This window comes from Phyllobates terribilis, unplaced genomic scaffold (genome assembly GCF_046119375.1).
Source record: "Phyllobates terribilis strain yellow unplaced genomic scaffold, ASM4611937v1 Scaffold_3__8_contigs__length_932513732, whole genome shotgun sequence".
NCBI classification, from domain to species: Eukaryota; Metazoa; Chordata; class Amphibia; order Anura; family Dendrobatidae; genus Phyllobates; species Phyllobates terribilis.
In genome coordinates, this window is record NW_027362763.1 from 192,183,503 (window position 1) to 192,210,412 (window position 26,910).

General features: G+C 48.4%; 1 protein-coding gene and 1 long non-coding RNA gene across 5 annotated transcripts in view; one reads left to right on the forward strand and one right to left on the reverse strand.

The window, feature by feature from the left end:
- LOC141259021 (uncharacterized) lies at window positions 1-21,362 on the reverse strand. Its single transcript, XR_012318358.1, has 3 exons — window positions 21,187-21,362; window positions 5,055-5,149; window positions 1-254 (listed from the first exon to the last, which is right to left on the reverse strand). It is a non-coding gene; the product is annotated as an uncharacterized lncRNA (long non-coding RNA).
- The window catches only part of MFF (mitochondrial fission factor), a 17,872-nt gene continuing 12,254 nt past the window's right edge, over window positions 21,293-26,910 (forward strand). For all 4 annotated transcript variants that reach the window (XM_073674414.1, XM_073674415.1, XM_073674416.1 and 1 more), the window contains exons 1-4: window positions 21,293-21,450; window positions 24,662-24,879; window positions 24,998-25,170; window positions 26,014-26,102. In XM_073674414.1, coding sequence (XP_073530515.1) covers window positions 24,663-24,879; window positions 24,998-25,170; window positions 26,014-26,102 — 479 coding nt within the window. In that variant the 5' untranslated portion in view covers window positions 21,293-21,450; window position 24,662. The remainder of the gene's footprint in view (window positions 21,451-24,661; window positions 24,880-24,997; window positions 25,171-26,013; window positions 26,103-26,910) is intronic.

Sequence of the window (26,910 nt, forward strand, 5' to 3'; positions counted from 1 at the left end):
AGTTTTTTAACAAGCAGTAAATAAATGTAGTTAAATATGGAATAGAGAGAAATAATAAAACAAGTTATAGCAGAAAAACCACAATGAATACAATTGAAGAGAAATGCACATTGTCAAAGCAGTGGCTCTCCAGGTGCTCGGAGCAAGTAGCAATGCAAGTTTTGTTGGCTAATATGATATATGGAATGAGAAATGAAGTAGCATTCAGTGCAAAGAGATTGCAAACCATTTCTGTGTCAGGATCCAGACTTGTTCTGAAAAGACAAAAAAGAACATAGAAGTGAATTCAGACATGAGGAGTGAGGATTAGTAATACAGATATACTTGATGGAAATACATTTTCCTAATTTCCCTTACCTCGTGTAAAGATGGAGAAACAATTCCTCATTTGAGGATGAAGGCAGATCTTAAAGGAAACCTGTCACCAGGAAAATGCCGTCCAATCTGCTGCACCATGTTATAGATCAGGAGATGCTGAGCAGATTGATATATAGATTTGTGAGAAAAGATTCTGTATAACCTGTGTATTCATTATTTAATCCTCTGCTCTTTCTGGGATCTTTGGTCCAGTGGGCGGTCCTATCAGTGACTGACAGTTATCACTGTATGCACATGTTCTGCCACCGATGCTAGTACGTAGGTGAGATGTGTCTGAGGGATGTGACCACGGATCTCTGTACAAGCCATGGTAGATAGCTTACTCGCTATCTCCGGCCTCTCTCTTGCCTTTAACAGCTTCACGTGGATGATCCAGGAAGGAACATGCGGTGGACAAACTTTTAGGTAGTTTAGTCACAGTACCTTGACAAATGATGAGGTTTAGATGTCAGCGAAGATGAAGAAATGAGGATGAGGTTGAAGATGGAAGTTGGAGGATAGAGGTAACAGGAGAATCCTCTCTCCAGCTCTGATGTGTGCTTCAGCCAAGATGGCACTGATCAGAAAAAAAGGATGTGAGGAAGAAGATATGGGGACTATACAGAGAGAGAGAGAGGCATTATGGGACATTACATCAGCCATACATGAGAATATAAAATAACAATGGGCAGTAGTTTGCAGCAAAGGACAACAAATTCTGTACAACCTTCACTTCAATAGAATCAAAATGTTATGCATAAATCCTTGTAAAAGCTATAAACTCAGAAGTGGTGATGAGCGAGCACTAAAATGCTGGGGTGCTCGATGCTCGGGTCGAGCACATTGGAATACTCGAGTGCTCGACCTGAGCAACAAGCTCAATGTAAGTCTATGGGAAACTTGAGCATTTTTCAGGCGGTCTGCAGAGGCCTAAAAATTGCCCAAATCGATGGAAACAGTGCTCAAATGACATGGGAACAGCATGGGAAAGACCCCTGGAAGTATTTCTGACTCCCAGGTCACTTCTGTCAACAACGTTGTCAGAGGTATTACACCACTTTTACGGACTCACAATAAAACATACAAAAACAAAAACAAAATTGATTTTCCTGGGAAATATGTTAAGGAACATCCTTTCCAGGGTAATGACTTGTATATAAGGCAAAATAAATAACCAAAACTAAAAATACTCCTCCACACATTGGCCTATGTTGACACGTAGCGTTTTTGATGCGTTTTTGCACTTTTGCATTGCTTTCAACCATGAGAAATGCATTCATCGGGAAAAGTAATTTTAACATTTTACAACCTTATCTGGCCATGTGGTGTGTGACACATCATTAGACACATCCTGTTTCATTTATGAAGGAGGGACTCTAAAAGTCACAAAGCCTATTTTTATACGGCCATCAGGCGTCTTTCACTATTCTTAAAGGGCCAGTAGTCAGCCTTCACTATTCTTAGAGACCCATCAGCCAGCTATGCTTTGTTGTTCCCATTACTAAAGAGTGGGTCTCCTATACTGTTATTGCATATGCAGTAAGTGGCAGGGCTGCCCAAAATTTAGACACACCCCAATACCCCTTTGAAAATTTGGACGCACCCCAATACCCCTTTCAAGAGGCTTAGAGGAGGGTCTCCTGAAAACAATGTTGCCATTATTAGGAAGTGGATCTCCCATACTGTTTGCCTATGCAGTGAGTGCAAGGGTTGCCAAAAATTGGGAGGCACTCCAATACCCCTTGGAAGAGACGTGGAGGTCAGAGGGCCTCCTGAAAACAATGTTCCCATTATTAGAAAGTGGATCTCCCATTGTATTTGCCTATGCAGTGAATGCAAGGGTTGCCAAAAATTTGGAGGCACTCCAATGACCCTTGGAAGAGACGTGGAGGTCAGAGGGCCTCCTGAAAACAATGTTCCCATTATTAGGAAGTGGGTCTCCTATAGTGTTGGCCTATACAGTGAATGCAAGGGCTGCCAAAAATTGTGAAGCACTCAAATGCCCCTTGGAAAAGACGTGGAGGAGGGCCTCATAAAAATATGTTCCCATTAGAAAGGTGCGGGTCTCCTATACTTGTAATGCCCATGCACTAAGTGTATGGGCTGACAAACATTTACCCCTGGCTGGTATACATGAACATACTGTATAAAAAAAAAAAACATTTTACGGGCATCATAAACATCCTTTAAAAAAATTATGTGTTGCATCGCGGACCACAGTCACCCTGGTGAAATGGTGGTGGAGGATGAGGAGAAGGAGGAGGACAAGAGCAAATAGCCAAAATCAGGAAGCGTATACCCATGTGTGGGTGTGAAAAGGTGCATGGGAATACACCTCCCAAAAAAAGACACTGGATTTGAGTTTATGTTACGCTGCTATCATTCGGCGGTGTTGAGAAGTCTGGCCCAATCCAGCCCTTGTTCATTTTTATAAGAGTCAGCCTGTCAGCATTTTCAGTTGAAATTTTTAACAGCAAACTGGTGTCAATAGCTTCACTGACAAACTGAAAAAAAAATTTCAATTCCAAGAAATGGAAATATTTTCAGTGTAATTATATGTGTTTTAAAAAGCTGGATTTTTAGCACTGTTGTCACGGTCTCCACACTTTCCTTGTCTGCTATGTTACTATTGTGTGGAGGCTGTCGGTCTGTTTTGGTTTTGCTGGGTCATTTCTGCAATCATCTGTGTTCACTTCCCTTGATTAGTCTTCTACTTAAGCATGCTAGCTCCTTCACCCAGTGTCAATTGTACACTTGCTGTTGCCTGTGTAGGACTGATCTCTCTGTGCTCTGTGCCTGACCCAGCCTGACTATTTTCCCTTACCTGGATTTTGACCATTTGCCTGTTATCTGACTACTCTTTTGTCTGCTCCCTTTGTACTGCGCCATCTTCCTGGACTTGACTTTGGATTGTTTGACCTCCCTCTATTTATTCAGTAAGTAGCACTTACATAATATTTCTTTCAGCAATATTAGTCTCTTCTCTCTTCTTCTGAGACTGTTATTTCTGTAGTGACTCGCGTCGCAACTGTAATATGGAAAGGATCTGGCTTCTGCAGTGCCAACAAGAAAATGGCGCAGAAAAACGGTGTTCTCTGGATTGCTTTTTAAGCAAATAATCAGGATTAACATAAAAAAAAATATTCCTGATACCTGGGCCAATTTCTACAAATATCTATAAAAGCAGCTGACAGAACTGGAATGGACCCTCTTGCTATGTACACTGCAGTCTGCTATATACCCTGCCTGCCTAGCACTGATATCTCTGCAGCTGAATTAATCCTCAGAAGGACTGTTAGTTGAGATGGATATGTGTCTTTATAGTCTGGTATACCTACACTAACTAGAAACAAGCAAATCTCTCCCTAGCTCAGCAGCACCTCTCCCTACACTGTCTGATTCCGGAGTGACTGTGACAAGCATGACGGCATCAGGTCTGATATAGACCTGATGACTCTGTGCGGCCAGCCAATCACTGTAATGCCACAACCAACATGGCGGCGGCATTACAGTGTGTGGCAGACAATCCCTGCATGTTGATTGGCACTCTAAAGAGCGCCAAACATGCAGGGAGGGGACCCAAGCTCCCGCCGAGCAAACCCGGAAATACTCAGTAAGCGCCGAGCATCTCGAGCAGTGAGATGCTGAGGCGAGCAGTAGCGAGCATGCTCGCTCATCACTACTAAGAAAAAGATAGCTGGACAGCACAGCACACATATAACTTTAGCTGTCAGTCAAAGATAGGACTGCCCACTGGACTGAAATTCCTGAAAGAGAAGACAATTAAATGATGAAGACATAAGTTATACCAAATATTTACTCTCAAAACTATATATCAATCTGGTCAATTCCCCCTGATCTATACCATGCTGTCTGTAGAGTTGACAGCATTTTCATGGGGACAGGTTTCCTTTAAATATGGGTTGTTATAGGACCCCTGCACAGCAAGAAAGGCGATCACTACTGAAATCACTAAGTGGCAAAGTTTTTTGGAGCTAAAGTGCCCCCATTTGCATGTTAGGGGACAGTATAGAGACCTTGCCCGGGATTTGTTCAAAAGGAGGGATATTACGGTAACAAGAGGGCATTCACTAAGACTGGAAGAGAAAAGGTTTCAGCACCAGCATAGGAAGGGGTTCTTTACGGTAAGAGCAGTGAGAATATGAAATTCACTGAGTGAGGAGACGGTAATGTCGGATTCACTAAACCAGTTCAAGCGGGGACTGGATGCTTTTCTAGATACCAGGCAGATTTCTGCATATACTTAAAAATAGAATAAAATAGTAGGTTGATACAGGGATTTATTCTGACTGCTGGTTTCAGAGTCGGGAGGGAATTTTTCCTCAGGTGAAGATTGGCTAAATCATTTGGGGTTTTTGCCCTCCTCTGGATCAACTTTAGCAATTACAGAACTAACAGGTCGAACTTGATGGACGCAAGTCTTTATTCGGCTTTACTAACTATGTAACTATGTAACTATGTTCCCCTCCTTGTCCGCTGCCTTAATTACCACATCATCAAATGACTGAAGTTCAGTCAAAGCTAATATTTGCGGATGTGTCAAATTATCATAGAGTCTTCTAGTGGATATTCCTCTGAATTCCTCAGTCACCAATCTCGTAAAAATCTCAATAGGCGCACACAGGGACAAGGGGGGAACCTAGTAAATCTAGGCAGAATAGTAGTAGGGAACATACCTTCCTGTGTAGGCACCTGTTCCCTAAGGAGGTCCTCGAGAACTTTGAGAGCTTTAATTTCAGCTGGAGTATCGAAGCCATGACTTTGGGTTTGTCTGTAATGCAATTTCTTCAATATTAATTTACATGAAAAGATATGGAGATCCTTTAGTGCTGTAAAGAAATTGTAACATTTAGTAGGTGCAAACATCAGTTCTTTGGACAGGACCTCAATTTGTGCATCAGTCAATAAGTGATCAGAAAGATTGATCACCTGCAGGGCATTTTTGTTACTTTTGGTGATTTTAGGGTTAGGTATTTGGCGTGAGGTTTGCATTCCATGATTTCTCGTAACCACTATAGAATAATCAGCCTCCATATCCTTTCCCCTCGATGCAGCCCCTACATTTAATTCATCCGTGGAGGTAGCTGATCTGATGGAGGCAGATCGAGAACGAGTGAGTGAGCTGGACCTAGAAGGGGCTCTAGAACGATTCATTGATGTCCACCACCTATAAAACTCTGTTCATCTGTTGGTCATTTATATCCCTCTGGAACTTTTTAAGTTTAGTCTCTCTGACCTCTTTCCCATTTTTGATAATCGGAATCTAATCCTTCATTGAACTTTTTCAAAGCGTCCGCTGTAAGTTTGTTTTTGATGGAGTTTTGTAAATCCTCCATCTCCGTCTCTATCTCAGTAAGGGAAGTAGAGTTATATTCAGACAATAATTTCATGAAACCCACTGAACAAGGATCCGACAACTCCTCCCATCTGTCTCTAAATCCTACATTATCTACTGGAAACGACCGGAAAACTTGTATTCTCAAACTTCTAGGTATTAGCCCTTTAGAGATGTATCTCTCAAGAAATGCTCGATTCCACCATGTACGGGGTCGTTTTTTAGTAAGAACCTTATATCTGGTCATTTTTCCTGTAGGCAGGTACTGCTTGTGTGGCACCCCAGGGGGTCTGGTTGCCACAGTGGTAGAAATACCATGTCTGAGAGCGAGCATGGGTTTTCCTGGTCAGGAGCACATTTGCATGCAACGCCTCCTGCCCCAGTCCAGGGAGGGGAGGAACCTGCCCTTTATAAACTGGATCTGGGGCGGGGTTAGTTGGTTAGTTCCAGAGGAAGGGACAGAGGAGCAGCAAGGAGCTCTGTAGGAGCCAGGAGCTGAAGGCCAGGGATTGGAGCTGATAGAGCTCATCCTGGCAGAAGACGCAGAGAACCGGACACCGGAGTCCGAGGCTGTGAGGATATCCACATCCAGCAGCAGAAACCACCTGGCGGGGGATTTCAGGTCCTCTGGCCATAGAAAGCCCGGAGGCTCAGTCACACGCAAGGGACCGGCACCGCCATCGAGGAGCAGAAGATACCAAAGGCCCCAAGTCACCAGCCATACAGGTGAGCACCACACGGTACACTCAGGGACGTGGGCTACTACATGACTACAGCAGGGTAGCCAGGAAGAGTGCAGTCAGATGGGAAGGCCTACACCGCCACCTGGCCAGGGGGACTCTTGTTCGCTCACAGACTGACCAGGCCTCTAATGTTAGCCAGTACTCCCGGCAGGGCCTTCTTCATTACCAACAGTAAAGACCCTGAACTGCACTGCACGGACTGTGAGTCGTTTCTGCTGCGCCCATGCACCACAACCCTCACCATCTACAGACGCTGCCCTGAGGCTATACTCCTCCCGTGGGGAGTTATACTACCTTCCGCTGCGCACACAACATCAGCCTCAGTGGTCTGCCCCGCAGCGGCGGTTCTCAGTGACCACAATCCACGGGTGGCGTAGTCGGACACTTCAACATTAAAAACCAAGTAAACAGATCCGCCACTGGTTTGACCACCCTGAGCCACGGGACCAGGTTGCCGCCACGGAGACTACAACCCCTAGCATTACACAGAGACCCGGCTCCGGGTATTCCCCCACACACGGCCCAAGGGGCGCGTCAACTTTGGCGTAGTCGGCAGGATTTCGTGCCCGCAACCACCGGGTACTGCGTGCCTGAAGAAAGACTGTGATACTTACCGTGGTGAAGTTTCCCGCCATCCGCAGCCATTTTCCCGCCATCCGCAGCCATTTTCCCGCCATTGGGCGCCATTTTTGGGATGCCGCGCGGGAAGAAGAGGGGCGTGGACGCCAAAAGTGCGAGAGAGCTGAAGCCCCACCTTACGTACTGACGCTGCGCAAAGTCCTGGAAGGAGCCCAGCGGACGCCGACGTCACCAGCGCGCGACGCAAGGTCCTCGACCCCGACGATCGCCTGCGGAGCCGCGGCCTACGGAGAAGAAGCAACGGAAGGTAGGCCACGTTTAACTAGGGGGGAGGAAGACACCAGGAAAGGAGGGAGCTCCCACCGCCAGCGTGGCTGCTTCCGCAGTGATGCCGTTCACGATGCCGTATATCCCCGGAGCAGCATGGTTACCCCAGTACTCAGGGGAGTCGCATACCCTGAGCAACTTTAAAGAAAGACTGAATAACCTATTCAAAGTATATCCCCTGTCCGAGGAACAAAAAATGAGCATCCTGACAGGCCAGTAAATCGGAGCAGCCCAAAGAGAAGTGAAGTCCTGGTCAGCCAGGGAAAGGGGGACTGTAAAGGAAATACTGGCCCGTCTAAAGGACACTTTTGATACCCGCACCTCAGCAGAGATTAAACTAAAATTTTATGGATGCAAGCAGTGGGAACAAGACAGTATATGGGACTATGCTTTGAATTTGCAGGAGGCCCTGAGAGCCATCAAGCAGGCAGACCCTGACAGCGTGCGGAATGAGGATAAGCTGTTGACTGAACAGTTCATTGGGGGTCTACAGTCCAGCGCCCACCGAACCCTGTTGCGTGTAATGGCCTTGCAGAACCCTGATTTGGACTTTGCGCAGTTTAAAGACAGGGCCATCCGGGTACTCCGAGAACCGGCACCAGGTGGCACTGTAACCCACAGGCGCCCTGCTATCTCCTACCACCAGGAGGCGGCGCCCTTGTCTGCAGAGCCTGTGGGAGCCGATGCACAGGCTTTGGACAAAGCCCCGGCTGCAGACCTGCACCATCAGGTCCAAGAACTGATCAAAAGCGTTGCCGCGCTAACCAGAACTATGCAGTCTTTACAGGTGTCTTCCCCAGAAAAGATCCAGCTGGCTTCCAGTCCGGAGGACGTCTCTTGGAGTCACCAGAGGAGGATCCCATCGTCCAGAGGAATGCCCAGCGACTGCTACGACCAAGACGGACAACCCATCTGCCGCCGCTGCAACCAACCAGGACATATGGCAAGGTACTGTCATTTAAACGGGCCCAACCTGGGGCAGAGGGCCGACCCCCAGGCATAAGACCATCAGGCCCATCGAGCTGGCGTGATAAGTACGTAGGGGGACGACCGGTTTTGACTGTGGTGCTGGATGGCATTCCTATGAGTGCACCGGGTCACAGGTAACCACCATCCCCTATGTACTTTTTAAGCGGTACTGGAATGACTCGGATATTACCCGCTACCCAGATGACGATTTGAGCATCATCGCCAGCAATGGTTAGCCCGTACTGCAGGTGGGATTCAAAGAGGTGACCATCAAAATTGGTAAAGTTGAACTGCCAGCGCAAGGACTGATTATTGTGGACATTGACCGTCGTTAAAGCCACCCTAAGATAACCTTGGGTACTAATGTTATTGAAAATTGTCTTGCAGAGATAATTGTCATATTACAGCAGGTTGCGGTGAACGCCAGCTCCAGCCAGCAGCGTGTCCTACAAAAAGTGATCAGAGCCCTGATGAAAAGGCAACAGGTAGAACTGTCTGGTGGTGAGATTGGTAGCGTTAGGATGAGTGACCCGTTCCCTATCGCCATGCCCCCAAAAAGTGAGATGATGATCTGGTGCCGGACTGCAATCGGGTTAAGAGGAAGGGACTACCAAGCCATGGTAGAACCTGTCTACTCAGACAGTAGGCCCACCATTTTGACAGCACGGGGGGTGGTCGATGTCCGCCATGGGAGGGTACCCGTCCGCATCCTAAACATTGGGGAAAGAGAAGTATACTTGCCCCGGTATGCCACTCTAGCCAAACTGTTCACCGTTAACCAAAACTCTGTAAAGGCCGTGGAACTCTTGCCTCCATCTCAACCAGAGGAGGGTAACGGCTCCAAAAAACAAATGGAGGACTGGTGTCAGAAGCTGCATGTGGGCACCGACTCCACTCCCTCACACCAAAAACAGGGAGTCTACCGGGTGGTGCAGGAGTACGAAAGCGTCTTTAGCAAACACCCGCTAGACTTTGGGCAAGTAAAGGGGGTAGAACACCACATCCCCACAGGAGACCATCCACCCATAAAGGAAAGATACCGACCTGTATCCCCTGCACACTATCAGAATGCCAAGGGAATGTTGCGAGAAATGAAGGAGGCTGGGGTAATCAGGGACAGCTGTAGCCCCTAGGCAGCTTCACTAGTTCTTGTGAAAAAGAAAGATGGCACCATGAGAATGTGTGTAGATTACAGAAAGATCAACCGTATCACACACAAAGATGCGTACCCGTTACCTAGGATAGAGGAATCTTTAGCTGCATTAAAGTCTGCTAACTTCTTCTCCACTTTGGATCTTACTAGCGGGTACTGGCAGGTTCCTGTAGCAGAGGCAGACAAGGAGAAGACCGCGTTCACCACCCCGATGGGTCTCAGCGAATTCAACTGTATGCCGTTCGGGCTCTGCAACGCACCAGGGACCTTCCAACGGTTGATGGAGTGCTGCCTGGGGCACAGGAATTTCGAGACGGTCCTGCTATACCTGGACGATGTCATCATGTATTCCAAAACATATGAGGACCATCTGAAACACCTGGCAGAGGTGTTTGACGCCCTGGCAGGCTACAGCTTAAAAGTGAAACCCTCCAAGTGTCATCTACTGAAACCAAAGGTACAGTACGTGGGACACGTGGTGAGTGCTACGGAGTAGCTCCAGACCCTGATAAGATCACAGTGATTAAGGACTGGCAAAGACCCTCCAGCATAAAGGAAGTGCGGCAGTTCCTCGGGTTGGTAGGCTACTACCGAAGATTCATCTCCGGGTTCACCAAAATGGCAGCCCCTATGCAAGATCTCCCGTTGGGTCAGTCAAAGACCAAGAATCAGAAGCCGCCCTTCAGGTGGGACAAGCTGGAAGAGGAGTCTTTACGCCAGCTGAAGATGGCCCTCACGGGGGATGAGGTCCTGGCTTATCCTGATTACGGCCAGCCTTTCATCCTCCACACAGACGCCAGTAACGTGGGGCTGGGAGCTGTACTATCCCAGATCCAGCAGGGCAGAGAGCGGGTAATTGCTTACGCCAGCCGAAAACTACGGTCCACAGAGAGAAACCCTGAGAATTATAGCTCCTTCAAGCTAGAGTTCCTGGCAGTGGTGTGGGCAGTGACAGAACGTTTCAAACATTACCTTGCCTCTGCCAAGTTCACTGTGTACACGGACAACAACCCGTTGACACACCTGGACACTGCAAGACTTGGTGCCCTGGAGCATAGATGGATGGCCCGGCTGTCCAACTATGAGTTTACCATCAAATACCGGGCGGGACGCACAAATGCCAACGCAGACGCCCTGTCCAGGATGCAGAACTTGCCGGACGGAGGGGAAGATCCAGAAGAAGTGGAAGAGATTGAACTCCCTGCGTTCCACCGTCATGGGATTACCCAGTGTTCCCACTGTGTAAGGGACAAGCACTCTGCCACGTTCAATCCCTTACCCCACTACAGCTGGGCGGAGACGCAAGACAGTGACCCAGCCATCTGCCTGGTAAAAGAGATGCTGACACAGGCTGATGCCCGCCTTGACCCAGACGCTCCAGAAGAGACCAAACAGCTGTGGAAGGAGAAGAGTAAACTGTTTCTCTACAAGGGGAAGCTGTGCCGGAGAATTGTCAACTCCCGGACACATGAGCTGACCTGGCAGGTAGTGGTCCCGAGACGAGACGCGGCTATGGTCCTGGAGGCATACCACGACGGAGCAGGGCACTTTGGATGGAAGAAGTTGGAGTTCCTGTTGCGTGAACGGTTCTTCTGGGTAGGCATGACAGGGGCCATTGAGAGATGGTGCAGAGACTGTGGCCCGTGCAACCTGAGAAGAAAGGACCGTGCCAGCCAGAAGACTCCCCTGCAGCCCATCATCACTAAGCAGCCACTAGAACTGGTAGCCCTGGACCATATGAAGCTGGCTCCAAGTAGGTCCGGGTACGTCTACGCCCTCACCATCGTAGACCACTACTCCCGGTTCCTGGTGGTGGTCCCTGTCAAGGACTTAACAGCTCAGACAGCAGCTAGAGCCTTCCAGCAGCACTTCTGCCGTCCACATTGGTATCCGGAGCAAGTGTTGACTGACCAAGGTCCAGCCTTCGAAGAGGAGGTCTTCCAGGAGTTCTGCAACCTGTATGGCTGCAAGAAGATAAGGACAACGCCCTATCACCCCCAAACCAACGGATTGTGCGAGAAGATGAACCAGGTGGTGATAGACTTGCTGAAAACGTTGCCCCTGGAAGAACGCAGTCTGTGGCCTGAAAAACTGCCTGATCTGGTGGACTTGTATAACAACATCCCAGTAAATTCCACCAACTGCACCCCGGCTTACCTAATGAGAGCAAGACCTGGTAAGCTGCCTATTGACCTCGATATGGGAGTCCTGACACCCGAGGACACCTCGCCAGAGGCAGACTGGGATACAGAATGGCAGCAGCAGTACCGGAAAGTGCAGGAGAGTGTTGAGAGAAGTCTGTCTCAAGCAAGAGAAAGGCAAGAGAGGACTTACAACCAGCATGCTCCCGCTGTTCCCCTGGCACTTGGAGAGCAGGTCTTGAAGAGGAAGAGGCGGCTCCATAAGTTGGATGACCAGTGGGAGAAAGACCCGTACACAGTACTGCCCTCAAGTCATGAAAATCCGAAAGTATGCATTATCAGTAAGGATGGAGGAGAGACCACAGCCACTGTCTCCAGAGACCACCTGAAGAAGTGTCCCGAGCAGCCCTCAACCCGCAGAGGAAAGGGAAGAAATGGTCAGTGCAGTACTCGGAGAATTTCCCCGGCCCTGGACACAAATTAACAAAGCTATTGTGGTACCCATCCTTACCTTTCTCCAGCCAGCCCCTCAAGGGCCTACAGAAGAGCAAGTAGTGTTGGAAAAGCAACCGGCCCCAGAGGCAGAAGATTCCATACCGGCAGCCCAGGAGAATCAACCCTCTGCTAGTAGTGAGCCTGCCGTGCCTGTGGTAAGCCAAAGAGTACGCAGAAAGCTGCCCAGCCTACCAGTAACATCACCAAACACCTGTAGTGCAGACACTAGCGAGCCCACTACACAAGGGGTGGAAACAGGGGACCCAGAAAGAACACCACCAGATAGTGTGTTACGTAGGTCCACCAGGAGCATTAGAGGTCAGAAGCCCGCTCGCTGGAGAATTTAAATGTGATATATATACCTGTATATTGCAAATGTTGAAATGTTTTATGTTTGTTGCATGACTAATAATTATGTTTCTCAAGTTACCCGACAGGGTTTATAGACTGACAGGTTATGGACAATGAATAACCGGAACTGTACCTTGTAAATAGTTGCACCTGTTAAGTGCCCCTTTTGTGCCAGACCACAGAACAAAAACCCGTGGAGGTGGCTGAAGACATGGTCCAACACCGGATCATCTATGCCCTGTAGCCACCCCAGGGCCTATGTGGAGGGTTTGGGACGGGTCCCTCAAAATACATCTTGGGTGACATGGACACCTGGTTACGGAAGCGCCGTGACCTATAAAGACTGAACTCCTTGTACATAGGTTGTTGTGTTATTGCTTATACCCTGTTATGTATGTTTTCATAAAATGTGTTTAGTCCCGGAGTACTAAAATTTACTAGGGGGGAATGTGGCACCCCAGGGGGTCTGGTTGCCACAGTGGTAGAAATACTATGTCTGAGAGCGAGCATGGGTTTTCCTGGTCAGGAGCACATTTGCATGCAACGCCTCCTGCCCCAGTCCAGGGAGGGGAGGAACCTGCCCTTTATAAACTGGATCTGGGGCGGGGTTAGTTAGTTCCAGAGGAAGGGACAGAGGAGCAGCAAGGAGCTCTGTAGGAGCCAGGAGCTGAAGGCCAGGGATTGGAGCTGATAGAGCTCATCCTGGCAGAAGACACAGAGAACCGGACACCGGAGTCCGAGGCTGTGAGGATATCCACATCCAGCAGCAGAAACCACCTGGCAGGGGATTTCAGGTCCTCTGGCCATAGAAAGTCCGGAGGCTCAGTCACACGCAAGGGACCGGCACCGCCATCGAGGAGAGGAAGGTACCAAAGGCCCCAAGTCACCAGCCATACGGGTGACCACCACACGGTACACTCAGGGACGTGGGCTACTACATGACTACAGCAGGGTAGCCAGGAAGAGTGCAGTCAGACGGGAAGGCCTACACCTCCACCTGGCCAGGGGGACTCTTGTTCGCTCACAGACTGACCAGGCCTCTAATGTTAGCCAGTACTCCCGGCAGGGCCTTCTTCATTACCAACAGTAAAGACCCTGAACTGCACTGCACGGACTCTGAGTCGTTTCTGCTGCGCCCATGCACCACAACCCTCACCATCTACAGACGCTGCCCTGAGGCTATACTCCTCCCGTGGGGAGTTATACTACCCTCTGCTGCGCACACAGCATCAGCCTCAGTGGTCTGCCCCGCAGCGGCGGTTCTCAGTGACCGCAATCCACGGGTGGCGTAGTCGGACACTTCAACATTAAAAACCAAGTAAACAGATCCGCCACTGGTTTGACCACCCTGAGCCACGGGACCAGGTCGCCGCCACGGAGACTACAACCCCTAGCATTACACAGAGACCCGGCTCTGGGTATTCCCACACACACGGCCCAGGGGGCGCGTCACTTGCACCAAGCTTCATATCATCACCATCTTTAAAGACATCATGTAGTTGAAGGGCCCACGCCTCATCGTGTGTCCTAAAATCCATATTAGCCTTGGGAAATACTGTGGATAACACAAAAAAACAGATTAGTGAATATAACCCCAGATCTGGCAAAACACATCAGGGGGAATCGGGGAAAATTTACCCCCAGAGTACCCATAGTCAAACTCCATATACAATCATGATAATTCAGGAGAAAATGAGAAGTATTATAGACTCAAGGAATAAAAACTGAATTTTATTGAAGTAATATTAAAAAATATTGTACAAAAAAACCCACACAAAATACAAAAAGACAGGAGACGTGTAAAGTGACATAGTGCATGGCCACAAAATATCCATATTTAGTGTAAAATGAGGCTGTCAAGAATACAAGTTGCTATCAGTGTAAATGCAAATACGTATTTAAATGCGGGGAATCCAGAAATGTACGGTAATTTAATTTTTTTTAAATTGGAAGTGGTTCCAGAAATATGAAGTTTTATTATTAAGGGATTTCCATCGTACAATAATGCAAGTGAATTTGAGATAGTTTTTATTATGTAGAGTACACTCTTCCAGCTTCCGAAACTTATTTGTTTCGGAACTTGGGCTGCTAGTATGCAATACTGGGATGAATTAAAACACATTAGAAAAAACTTAATCAATTTAACAGCTAAATCGATGTGTGTTACATGAGAATTTTGACACAGGCATCAATATATTTTATCAGAGATATCTGCTTCTTTAAGGTGAGCTTGGTGTGTTCTATTATAGAATAAAGAAGCACTTGTATTTTTTTTTATAGCTTTTAGTCCTTGTACAATCTTCATTGTTTAGACCAGGGGTCTCAAACACGAAGCCCGAGGGCCGCATGCGGCCCCTGAGGGTGCTTAATGCTTATGTGCGGCCCATATACTTAGCCGAGTTTGAGACCCCTGGTTTAGACAGTGCATGATCCAATATACTTACCAATCACGGTCTTCTCCCGTTACAAGCACCATACTGGTCCTCTTCTTCACCACGTGACCACCACGGAGACTAGACAGCTCACACAACATCTCCAGAGTGGGCCAGAAGTTGCTTTCAGAATGCAATCCTGTAAGAACCTTGATGTCAGCCTCCCAGGTTATGTTGATAAAGAGATTATTGCTCCACAGAAAAGATGTTGCGTGATCTGACTAATCTCATTATCAGTCATGTGGTAAAGAAGAGGATAGGAACAGAGCCAATAAGGTGGCAATCGATTAGGACATTAAGACATGCATTGAGTATACAAACGATAGCAAAGGGGCTAAAGATAAAAGTTTTCATGGGAGTGCTTCTTTATGTATAATTCTGCATGATTTATAACAGATGGACTATTACAGACATTATCTACATAAGGGTCATGTGATGAAGTCAGCGGTAAAAAGAAAGCTCTAATGCTTAAGAAAGGGAATACAGCCTGTTACCCCTGCACCCCCATATCTGCCCCCTGGTCTGACTGTTACCCCTGCATTCCTATATCTGCATCCTGGTCGGACTGTTACCCTGCATTCCTATATCTGCTCCCTGGTCTGACTGATACCCCTGCACCCCTATATCTGCTCCCTGGTCAGACTGTTACCCCTGCATTCCTATATCTGCTCCCTGGTCTGACTGTTACCCCTGCACTCCTATATCTGCTCCTTGGTCTGACTACTACCCCTGCACTCCTATATCTGCTCCCTGGTCTGACTGTTACCCCTGCGCTCCTATATTTGCCCTCTGGTCTGACTGTTACCCCTGCACTCCTATATCTGCTCCCTGGTCTGACTGTTACCCCTGCACTCCTATATCTACTCCTTGGTCTGACTGTTACCCCTTCACTCCTATATCTGCTCCCTGGACTGACTGTTACCCCTGCTCTCCTATATCTGCCCTCTGGTCTGACTGTTAACCCTGCTCTCCTATATCTGCTCCCTGGTCTGACTGTTACCCCTGCTCTCCTATATCTGCTCCCTGGTCTGACTGTTACCCCTGCACTCCTATATCTGCTCCCTGGTCTGTTACCCCTGCACTCCTATATCTGCTCCCTGGTCTGACTGTTACCCCTGCACTCCTATATCTGCTCCCTGGTCTGACTGTTACTCCTACACTCCTATATCTGCTCCCTGGTCTGACTGTTACCCCTTCACTCCTATATCTGCCCTCTGGTCTGACTGTTACCCCCGCTCTCCTATATCTGCTCCATGGCCTGACTGTTACCCCTGCTCTCCTATATATGCTCCCTGGTCAGACTGTTACCCCTGCTCTCCTATATCTGCTCCCTGGTCTGACTGTTACCCCTGCTCTCCTATATCTGCTCCTGGTCTGACTGTTACCCCTGCTCTCCTATATCGGCTCCCTGGTCTGACTGTTACCCCTGCTCTCCTATATCTGCTCCCTGGTCTGACTGTTACCCCTCCTCACCTATATCTGCTCCCTGGTATGACTGTTACCCCTGCTCTCCTATATCTGCTCCCTGGCCTGACTGTTACCCCTGCACTCCTATATCTGCTCCTTGGTCTGACTGTTACCCCTGCATTCCTATATCTGCTCCCTGGTCTAATTGTTACCCCTGCAATCCTATATCTGCTCCCTGGTCTGACTGTTACCCCTGCACTCCTATATCTGCTCCCTGGTCTGACTGTTCTTCCTGCACTCCTATATCTGCTCCCTGGTCTGACTGTTACCCCTGCACTCCTATATCTGCCCCCTGGTCTGACTGTTACCCCTGCTCTCCTATATCTGCTCCCTGTATTGTTACCCCTGTACTCCTATATCTGCCCCCTGGTCTGTTACCCCTGCACTCCTATATCGGCTCCCTGGTCTGACTGTTACCCCTGTACTCCTATATCTGCTCCCTGGTCTGACTGTTACCCCTGCACTCCTATATCTGCCCAATGGTCTGTTACCTCTACACTCCTATATCTGCTCCCTGGTCAGACTGTTACCCCTGCACTCCTATATCTGCCTCCTGGTCTGTTACCCCTGTACTCCTATATCTGCCCCCTGGTCTGTTACCCCAGCACTCCCTATATCAGCTCCCTGGTCTGACTGTTACCCCTGCACTCCTATATCTGCTCCCTGGTCTGACTGTTACCCCTTCACTCCTATATCTGCTCACTGGTCAGACTGTTACCCCTGCTCTCCTATATCTGCTCTCTGGTCTGACTGTTACCCCTGCTCTCCTATATCTGCTCCCTGGTCTGACTGTTACCCCTGCTCTCCTATATCTGCTCCCTAGTCTGACTGTTACCCCTGCTGTCCTATATTTGCCCTCTGGTCTGACTGTTACCCCTGCACTCCTATATCTGCTCCCTGGTCTGACTGTTACCCCTGCACTCCTATATCTGCTCCCTGGTCTGACTGTTACCCCTGCACTTCTATATCTGCTCCCTGGTCTGACTGTTACCCCTGCTCTCCTATATCTGCCCTCTGGTCTGACTGTTACCCCTGCACTCCTATATCTGCTTCCTGGTCTGACTGTTACCCCTGCTCTCCTATATCTGCTCCCTGGTCTCACTGTTACCCCTGCACTCCTATATCTGCTCCCTGGTCTGACTGTTACCCCTGCACTCCTATATCTGCTCCCTGGTCTGACTGTTACCCCTGCTCTCCTATATCTGCTCCCTGGCCTGACTGTTACACCTGCTCTCCTATATCTGCTCCCTGGCCTGACTGTTACCCCTGCACTCCTGTATCTGCTCCTTGGTCTGACTGTTACCCCTGCACTCCTATATCTGCTCCCTGGTCTGACTGTTACCCCTGCACTCCTATATCTGCTCCCTGGTCTGACTGTTTCCCCTGCTCTCCTATATTTGCCCTCTGGTCTGACTGTTACCCCTGCACTCCTATATGTGCACCCTGGTCAGACTGTTACCCCTGCACTCCTATATCTGCCTCCTGGTCTGTTACCCCTGCACTCCTATATCTGCCTCCTGGTCTGTTACCCCTGTACTCCTATATCGGCCCCCTGGTCTGTTACCACAGCACTCCTATATCTGCTCCCTGGTCTGACTGTTACCCCAGCACTCCTATATCTGCTCCCTGGTCAGACTGTTACCCCTGCACTCCTATATCTGCCTCCTGGTCTGTTACCCCTGTACTCCTATATCAGCCCCCTGGTCTGTTACCCCAGCACTCCTATATCTGCTCCCTGGTCTGACTGTTACCCCAGCACTCCTATATCTGCTCCCTGGTCAGACTGTTACCCCTGCTCTCCTATATCTGCCTCCTGGTCTGTTACCCCTGTACTCCTATATCGGCCCCCTGGTCTGTTACCCCAGCACTCCTATATCTGCTCCTTGGTCTGACTGTTACCCCTGCACTCCTATATCTGCTCGCTGGTCTGACCGTTACCCCTGCACTCCCATATCTGCTCCCTGGTCTGACTGTAACCCCTGCACTCCTATATCTGCCCCCTGGTCTGTTACCCCTGTATTCCTATATCTGCCCCCTGGTCTGTTACCCCAGCACTCCTATATCTGCTCCCTGGTCTGACTGTTACCCCAGCACTGCTATATCTGCTCCCTGGTCTGACTGTTACCCCTTTACTCCTATATCTGCTCCCTGGTCTGACTGTTACCCCCACTCTACTATATCTGCCCTCTGGTCTGACTGTTACCCCTGCTCTCCTATATCTGCTCCCTGGTCTGACTGTTACCCCTGCTCTCCTATATCTGCTCCCTGGTCTGACTGTTACCCCTGCTCTCCTATATCTGCTCCCTGGTCTGACTGTTACCCCTGCTCTTCTATATTTGCCTTCTGGTCTGACTGTTACCCCTGCACTCCTATATCTGCTCCCTGGTCTGACTGTTACCCCTGCTCTCCTATAACGGCCCTCTGGTCTGACTGTTACCCCTGTACTCCTATATCTGCTCCCTGGTCTGACTGTTACCCCTGCTCTCCTATATCTGCTCCCTGGTCTGACTGTTACCCCTGCTCTCCTATAACTGCTCCCTGGTCTGACTGTTACCCCTGCACTCCTATATCTGCTCCATGGTCTGACTGTTACCCCTGCACTCCTATATCTGCTCCCTGGTCTGACTGTTACCCCTGCACTTCTATATCTGCTCCCTGGTCTGACTGTTACCCCTGCACTTCTATATCTGCTCCCTGGTCTGACTGTTACCCCTGCTCTCCTATATCTGCCCTCTGGTCTGACTGTTACCCCCGCACTCCTATATCTGCTCCAGGGTCTGACTGTTATCCCTACACTCCTATATCTGCTCCCTGGTCTGTTACCCCTGCACTCCTATATCTGCTCCATGGTCTGACTGTTACCCCTGCACTCCTATATCTGCTTCATGGTCTGACTGTTACCCCTGCTCTCCTATATCTGCTCCCTGGTCTGACTGTTACCCCTGCTCTCCTATATCTGCTCCCTGGTCTGACTTTTTCCCCTGCTCTCCTATATTTGCCCTCTGGTCTGACTGTTACCCCTGCACTCCTATATCTGCCTCCTGGTCTGTTACCCCTGTACTTCTATATCGGCCCCCTGGTCTGTTACCCCAGCACTCCTATATCTGCTCCCTGGTCTGACTGTTACCCCAGCACGCCTATATCTGCTCCCTGGTCTGACTGTTACCCCTGCACTCCTATATCTGCTCCCTGGTCTGACTGTTACCCCTGCACTTCTATATCTGCTCCCTGGTCTGACTGTTACCCCTGCCCTCTGGTCTGACTGTTACCCCTGCACTCCTATATCTGCTCCCTGGTCTGACTGTTACCCCTGCACTTCTATATCTGCTCCCTGGTCTGACTGTTACCCCTGCACTTCTATATCTGCTCCCTGGTCTGACTGTTACCCCTGCACTTCTATATCTGCTCCCTGGTCTGTTACCCCCGCACTCCTATATCTGCACCAGGGTCTGACTGTTATCCCTGTACTCCTATATCTGCTCCATGGTCTGACTGTTACCCCTGCTCTCCTATATCTGCTCCCTGGTCTGACTGTTACCCCTGCTCTCCTATATCTGCTCCCTGGCCTGACTGTTACCCCTGCTCTCCTATATCTGCTCCCTGGCCTGACTGTTACCCCTGCACTCCTGTATCGGCTCCTTGGTCTGACTGTTACCCCTGCTCTCCTATATTTGCCCTCTGGTCTGACTGTTACCCCTGCACTCCTATATCTGCCCCCAGGTCTGTTACCCCTACACTCCTATATCTGCTCCCTGGTCAGACTGTTACCCCTGCACTCCTATATCTGCCTCCTGGTCTGTTACCCCTGTACTCCTATATCGGCCCCTTGGTCTGTTACCCCAGCACTCCTATATCTGCTCCCTGGTCTGACTGTTACCCCAGCACTCCTATATCTGCTCCCTGGTCTGACTGTTACCCCTGCACTCCTATATCTGCTCCTTGGTCTGACTGTTACCCCTGCACTCCTATATCTGCTCCCTGGTCTGACTGTTACCCCTGCACTCCCATATCTGCTCCCTGGCCTGACTGTAACCCCTGCACTCCTATATCTGCCCCCTGGTCTGTTACCCCTGTACTCCTATATCAGCCCCCTGGTCTGTTACCCCAGCACTCCTATATCTGCTCCCTGGTCTGACTGTTACCTCAGCACTGCTATATCTGCTCCCTGGTCTGACTGTTACCCCAGCACTCCTATATCTGCTCCCTGGTCTGACTGTTACCCCAGCACTGCTTTATCTGCTCCCTGGTCTGACTGTTACCCCTGCTCTCCTATATCTGCTCCCTGGTCTCACTGTTACCCCTGCTCTCCTATAACTGCTCCCTGGTCTGACTGTTACCCCTGCTCTCCTATATCTGCTCCCTGGCCTGACTGTTACCCCTGCACTCCTATATCTGCTCCCTGGCCTGACTGTTACCCCTGCACTCCTATAGTTGCTCTCTGGTCTGACTGTTACCCCTGCACTCCTATATCTGCTCCCTGGTCTGACTGTTACCTCTGCACTCCTATATCTGCTCCATGGTCTGACTGTTACCCCTGCACTCCTATATCTGCTCCATGGTCTGTCTGTTACGTCTGCACTCCTATATCTGCTCCATGGTCTGACTGTTACCCCTGCACTCCTATAGCTGCACCCCAGAAACTGAATACAAGCAGGTCTGCAGGGCACAAGTCAATGTGACATCTAAGAGGGAAAGGAAACAGAGGCGCCGCGCGCTGTCTCAGCAACCAATGAGAACTCGGCTTTCGCTTTTTAAATGGCAATATACAAGTAGAAAGTGCGCGCTGATTGGTTAATATGTACTATGAGGCTCTTACCACGCATTGAATGAGCCGCACAAAATGGCACAAACGGTCCTACATCGCCATCTATTGGCCGCTCACTTCATCTTAACTTTATTGACTGCGTACAGTACATGTCAGCCGTGCAGTGAGCTGACGTTCTGTCCTGACGTCACTCGTTCACCTCTCCTTGTTTTCCCTTTCCGCTGCCGTCACATGACCGAGGGTTGCTCGTTTCCGGGATACGGCGGCTGAGAAGGGTCATCTCCTGGAGGCAGCACTGCTGTAGGGCGATATCCAGTGAGTACATTCTGTTGTGTGTGCCCACGGGTACGTGCCGGCGGCAGGGCCTGGGTGTTGCTTGGCAGGACAGCGCACGGCCCGCCATGGTCAGACGCTGACAGGGGGAGCTGTCTACAATGGGCAGCCGGGTCCATGGCGGCGCTGTGCGGCTGCGGAGGCAGAGTGTGTTCTGTTACTTTATTTCTGGTCACATTGAATCCTCCACACAATAGTGTCACCTGTGACTGTAGTAAACCTTCCTCCACCCCTACTGATCTATCACAACAGTACATGGCGCAGTCGTCGGTCGTCCGTCCCCACCTCGTCGCCATTTGTCCGCTGCCAGATGTCCGCAATCGCCAGTCGTTCATCGCCAGTCATCTGCCGCCTTGGAATAACCCTCGCCTCTGCCCTGTCCTTCTCACCGCACATCCCAGCCCGGACCAGCTCCAACCCCAAAATATTTCCAGAATCCGCCCTTTCCTCAGCCCCAAATCTACAATGTCAGTACATCATCTCCCGCCTCTATTACTGCAGCATCTTTTGTCACCTCCTGACCAACACTCTTAAGCCCCCGTCACACTAAGCGAGATCGCTGCTGAGTCACAAGTTTTGTGACGCACCAGCGACCTCAGAAGCGATCTCGATACGTTTGACACGTAGCAGCGACCAGGCCCCTGCTGTGAGATCGCTGGTTGTGTCGGAATGGTCTGGACATTTCTTTGATCGTTGAGGCCCTGCTGGGCAGCATGCATCGGTGTGTTTGACACCTTACCAACGACCTCGTTGGCGACTCAGAACTGAGAAGTCGTCCCTCATCGAGGTCTGAATCGTCAGAGTAGCTGCTATGTGACAGGGTCCCAACGACCGCCGACATCGTTATACAGGTTGCTGCATCGTTGGGAAGATCTGACTGTTTGACATCTCACCAGCGACCACATAGCGACGCGGCAACGATCCCTCACAGGTCGTATCGTTGTCGGAATCGTCTCCAGTCTGCCTTTAACAGGATAGTCTGGTCTTCTGATGCAATCACACACCGCACACAGATGTGAGCGTTCTCAGGTCTCCTGTCTCTCGGTAGCACATGTTCAGCAGCAGCACGGAGGACATTATACAGCTGTACAGAGCAGTGTAGCTGTAAATCCAGCACTATAAGATGCTCAAGGCCTTTTTTCCCCCCCTCTCTCTCACTTTACTCCTCCCTCCTCCTTCTAAAAAATGTAAAGGGGTAAATTCAAGTTATGAAATTAGATTGATCCACCTCTCCCCTTGTTACTTCTCTGTCAATCTTTTCACTCGCTTTCAGTTTACAGCAAATCTAAATTCAACTACTAACAATGACATAGAAGGCCGTCCATAACCTGTCTCCTCTGTACATCTCCAAACTAATCTCCTGATATCTTCCCTCACGTAACTTCTCGTCCTCACAAGACCTCCTCTCCTCTACCCTCACATGTTTTCCTCACACCACCGTCTCCAAGACTTCCCCTATCCTCTGGCGTTCAGGGGCCTCAAGTCCGATTGTCTCCCATATTTAAAACCTTCAAATGTAACCTGAAAATTCATCTCTATAAGAAATCCTGCAATGACCCTGCTACCACTGCACCACCAACAGAGCTGCCACAACCCCCCGACCTACTGCCTCCTTCCCCATCATCTTGTAGACTGTAAGCCTGTGAGGGCAGGGTCTTCTCCCCTCTGTACCTGTATGTCACTGTTACTTGTATATGGTGGTTATGTTATGGTGCTTCAAAAATAACTATTAATATATATCTATATACGTGTCATTAACATGGCGATGAGACATTACAGACCACAGTCCCTTCTGACCCTTTTATACTTACAGTCCAGGGTCATTTTGCCATTGGCTTCACCAATTTGACAGCCTGGTTTCTACAGACGTCAGTTAAAGACCTTAGTTGCTCAGCAATATATGACTAGACACCAGTTGTTCTGAAACATGAACCTGGCTTTAATGATGTGTTATCCATAATGACGTCACATGGCTACAACAGAATAGTAAAGTAAAAAATTGAACAATATTTGTATTTTACATGCCAATAAAAAATGTTCCCGTGGAGATGTATGACATTTACCTACATAATAGGGGTCTGGTCACATGTGCTCAGGAATTCTCCCACGGCAGATGTTTGCAGAGGGAACCTCAGCTCTTAGCAGAGCAGCCAATAGAAATGGTTGCCCTGCTGGGCAGGGAAATAATGTCAGCTGCCAGAGGGAGAAGTAGACCAACCCTAGTAGAACAGATTTGCAGCAGTACCAAGAGAGACATCTGAAAGTAAAAAATAATGGGAAAGGTAGAATTACAGCAAATTACTATATTATATAATTTTGGTATGAAAATAATCCCTGGGATAACATTTATGTTACCATGAGCATGGTTACACTGCGGCGATTACTGATCACCCTTACTGTTATGATGTCTCTACAGGTAACAAATGGATGAAGATGTAACAGCCTTTTTATTTCTTTTAGATGGTTTACTTCAGGAGTCTTTAATTTTGGGGATTTTTCTTAAAATAAAATCCCATCTAAGACATACTTCACTCATAGGCCTCATTCAGACGTCCATGTTGCACACACACATTATGGGTTTTTTTAACAGATGATCATGGTGCCTTCAGTATGATCTTCTTTGGACCAAGGATAAGCATGGATTTAAATCTATAAATGACATTGTAATGCATGAGATCAGAGGCTTTCATACTGAGCTTTATCACAGGGTATAGTGAGTGCATATGCACCTATTGGGGTACTTTTCTAAATGTCCTAAATTTGAATAGAAGACCATGTGGAGACGTTTGCCCCTTTGCAGTATATTTGGCCATAATCTGGGCCTTCTTTGTATTATAAGGCTGTATGTAAAACATTACTGCAGGATGAATAGGCAAAAATAGAAAGAAATGTCAGTGGTTCTCGCTATTAATGTTGAGAGGGGCGACTTGAGCCCACCCTGATGCACAGTTACACCAGCGATGTGCAGTCCTTAATGTATTTGTCTCATCTGAGACCTCTTACAAGCCTTCTTCATAATGTCTGTCTGCTGGGGGCGCTCGTATATTCGGTTTCCAAGTTGTGAGTGTTAGTAATATGCAATTAATGTGACCACGTTCTCTATTCTGTCCTGTAATAGAAAGTCTTCAGTATCTATTAATATTCCTAAAAAGATGTTAATTTTGGAAATTTCTATCCCACATTAACTTTTCAGGATGAACGGTGCAGGATTCTCCCCTCCGGCAGCTGAGATGGCGGAAATCAGTCGTATGCAGTATGACATAGAGTATACAGAGGGCATCAGCCAGAGAATGCGGGTCCCAGAGAAGCTCAAAGTCGCCCCAAGCAACTCCGAAGCTGCTCCTAAACCCCCCATTGACATCCCCATGGCTGGCGCCATTATGCAGGTTCCTGAGAGAATTGTGGTGGCAGGTGAGTGGATGTTCTGTAACATTTCTACACTTTTTTGGGAGTGCCTGACAAAGTGTTCTTGGGATCATTTTGCTTGGGGCCTTTTTAAATGCTCTTTTTTTTCCTTTATATTTTAAAGGTCAAAATGAGGAAGCTTCTTTCTCCAGGCCAGCAGATCTGGATCTTATTCAGACGACCCCTTTCGAGCCTTTAGCCCTGAAGACTCCACCTCGGGTCCTGACACTCAGTGAGAGGCCACTAGACTTCCTGGATTTGGAAAGACCCACACCAGTCACTCCGCAGAATGATGAGGCAAGTCCTAAAATCACGAGTGGCAGACAGCTGCTAAGTGTTGGCATGGTCTACAATTCCTGTAGATGACACTGGGCTTCGCTTATGAAAAGGAGTGGTTAGCGGTATTGGTGGTGCTGAGGACTGGGATTTAATCCAATTGAGGTAGATGCTGTATGGCGTTTTTATGTTTCCCCTACTTTTCCTGTAATAAACACATCCTATACCAGGCTTATAAAACCTCAGTTCAAGCATCCTCAAAGGCGTGTGCACTATTCACCAATAGACACTTAGATTAGTCATTCATCTTCTATATTGTTTGCTTACCAGCTCTTTCATATTGAGCATGATGTTGGCTCCTGATCCTGACCAGCGTTCCACTGCGCCTCCGATGCTACAGGGGCAAGCAGCCTCACATCATACAAATCGGGCCAACATTGCGATAATGCTGCTGGCCTGGGCTGTCAATCAACCCGCTGCGTCTGGTTCGCTCAATCAGGAATCTGGGAAAGTAGAAAATGGCACCAACCATTTTACATTTAATGTAGTGCTGCCTATTTGCAGTTTGGATGTCAAAAATAACTGGAAACCTAAAGAATAAACTGAGACACCTAAGAGAAGGAAAAGCACCTGCATAGCACAAGGATGTAATGTATATAATTATTTTGAGTATTATGGGATGATGACGGATCCTCTTGTATGACATTAGATTGTGTGTACATCTGAGGTGCAGACACGGGAGGGTGTACAGGCTCTATGATTACAGGACAGCGCTGTGACATGTGTGCTGTTTAAAATACAAGGAAACATGCACGTTATTTTATTGCATCCTTAATCCATTAAGCCATGTTAATTCATTGCTAGGTGCGCAGTATGGGACGACAGAAGAGGGAGCGCTCGGTCAGTGAGACCACCATACGGCACAATGGGCAGCTGGTCAGAAATGACTCCATGTAAGTAGGACACAAGCGCCAGACTTTAGTCTGTCTCATTGCATGAGGGAAAATGATTCCAGGAACAAAAATATGTAAATTATCTTGTTGCTATAAAGAGTTTTCTATTTATTTTTTCTATTAGACTTGTATTAAATTTCAGCTATATTGTGTATTTTGTGTTTCTACACAAACTGTTAACACAGAATATAAGCACATATACTATTCTCCACAGGAGGGTATAATGGGGGCATGTTCTGGACATAAGGAAATGCTTTTCTATGAACATTGTCTGCATTATGGAATAGGAGCTTCTGAACATCAGGAGGTAACTTCATGGATGACTTTTTTTTTTTTGAGAAGTGAAGGAGAGTTGAGCTGTGCTAGAAGCAGCTAATGATAAAAACCACACAGGCAGCTGTAGTGATGGCAGAAGGCAGGGTACTGTACAGGAGCAGGGAGTGCACAGAAGCATAAGGTGAACTCTACACTTACATTAGCTTAATGATAACGGAGAGGGAGGAATTGTCAGGAGCACACAGGGGAGGATGGCAGGGGACTGCCGCACCAAGGAAAAGCAAGTTCTGCTGGGAAATATAGTTTTAGCACATGAAAATAGGACCACTCTGCTATATGAAGCAGATAGAGGGGGCAGATAGAGATGAAAAAGATACAAAAGGTATAAGAAAGAAACTTTGTTGGGCTTAATCTGTATATTAATAAGTATGCATTTACTGCTCTTTGAAAAAAAATAAAATAAAAAAAAAAATTTAAAAGGTTATTCCTACAATGACAATATCTTTCTTTTTTTTTTCAGAGTGCAGTATGT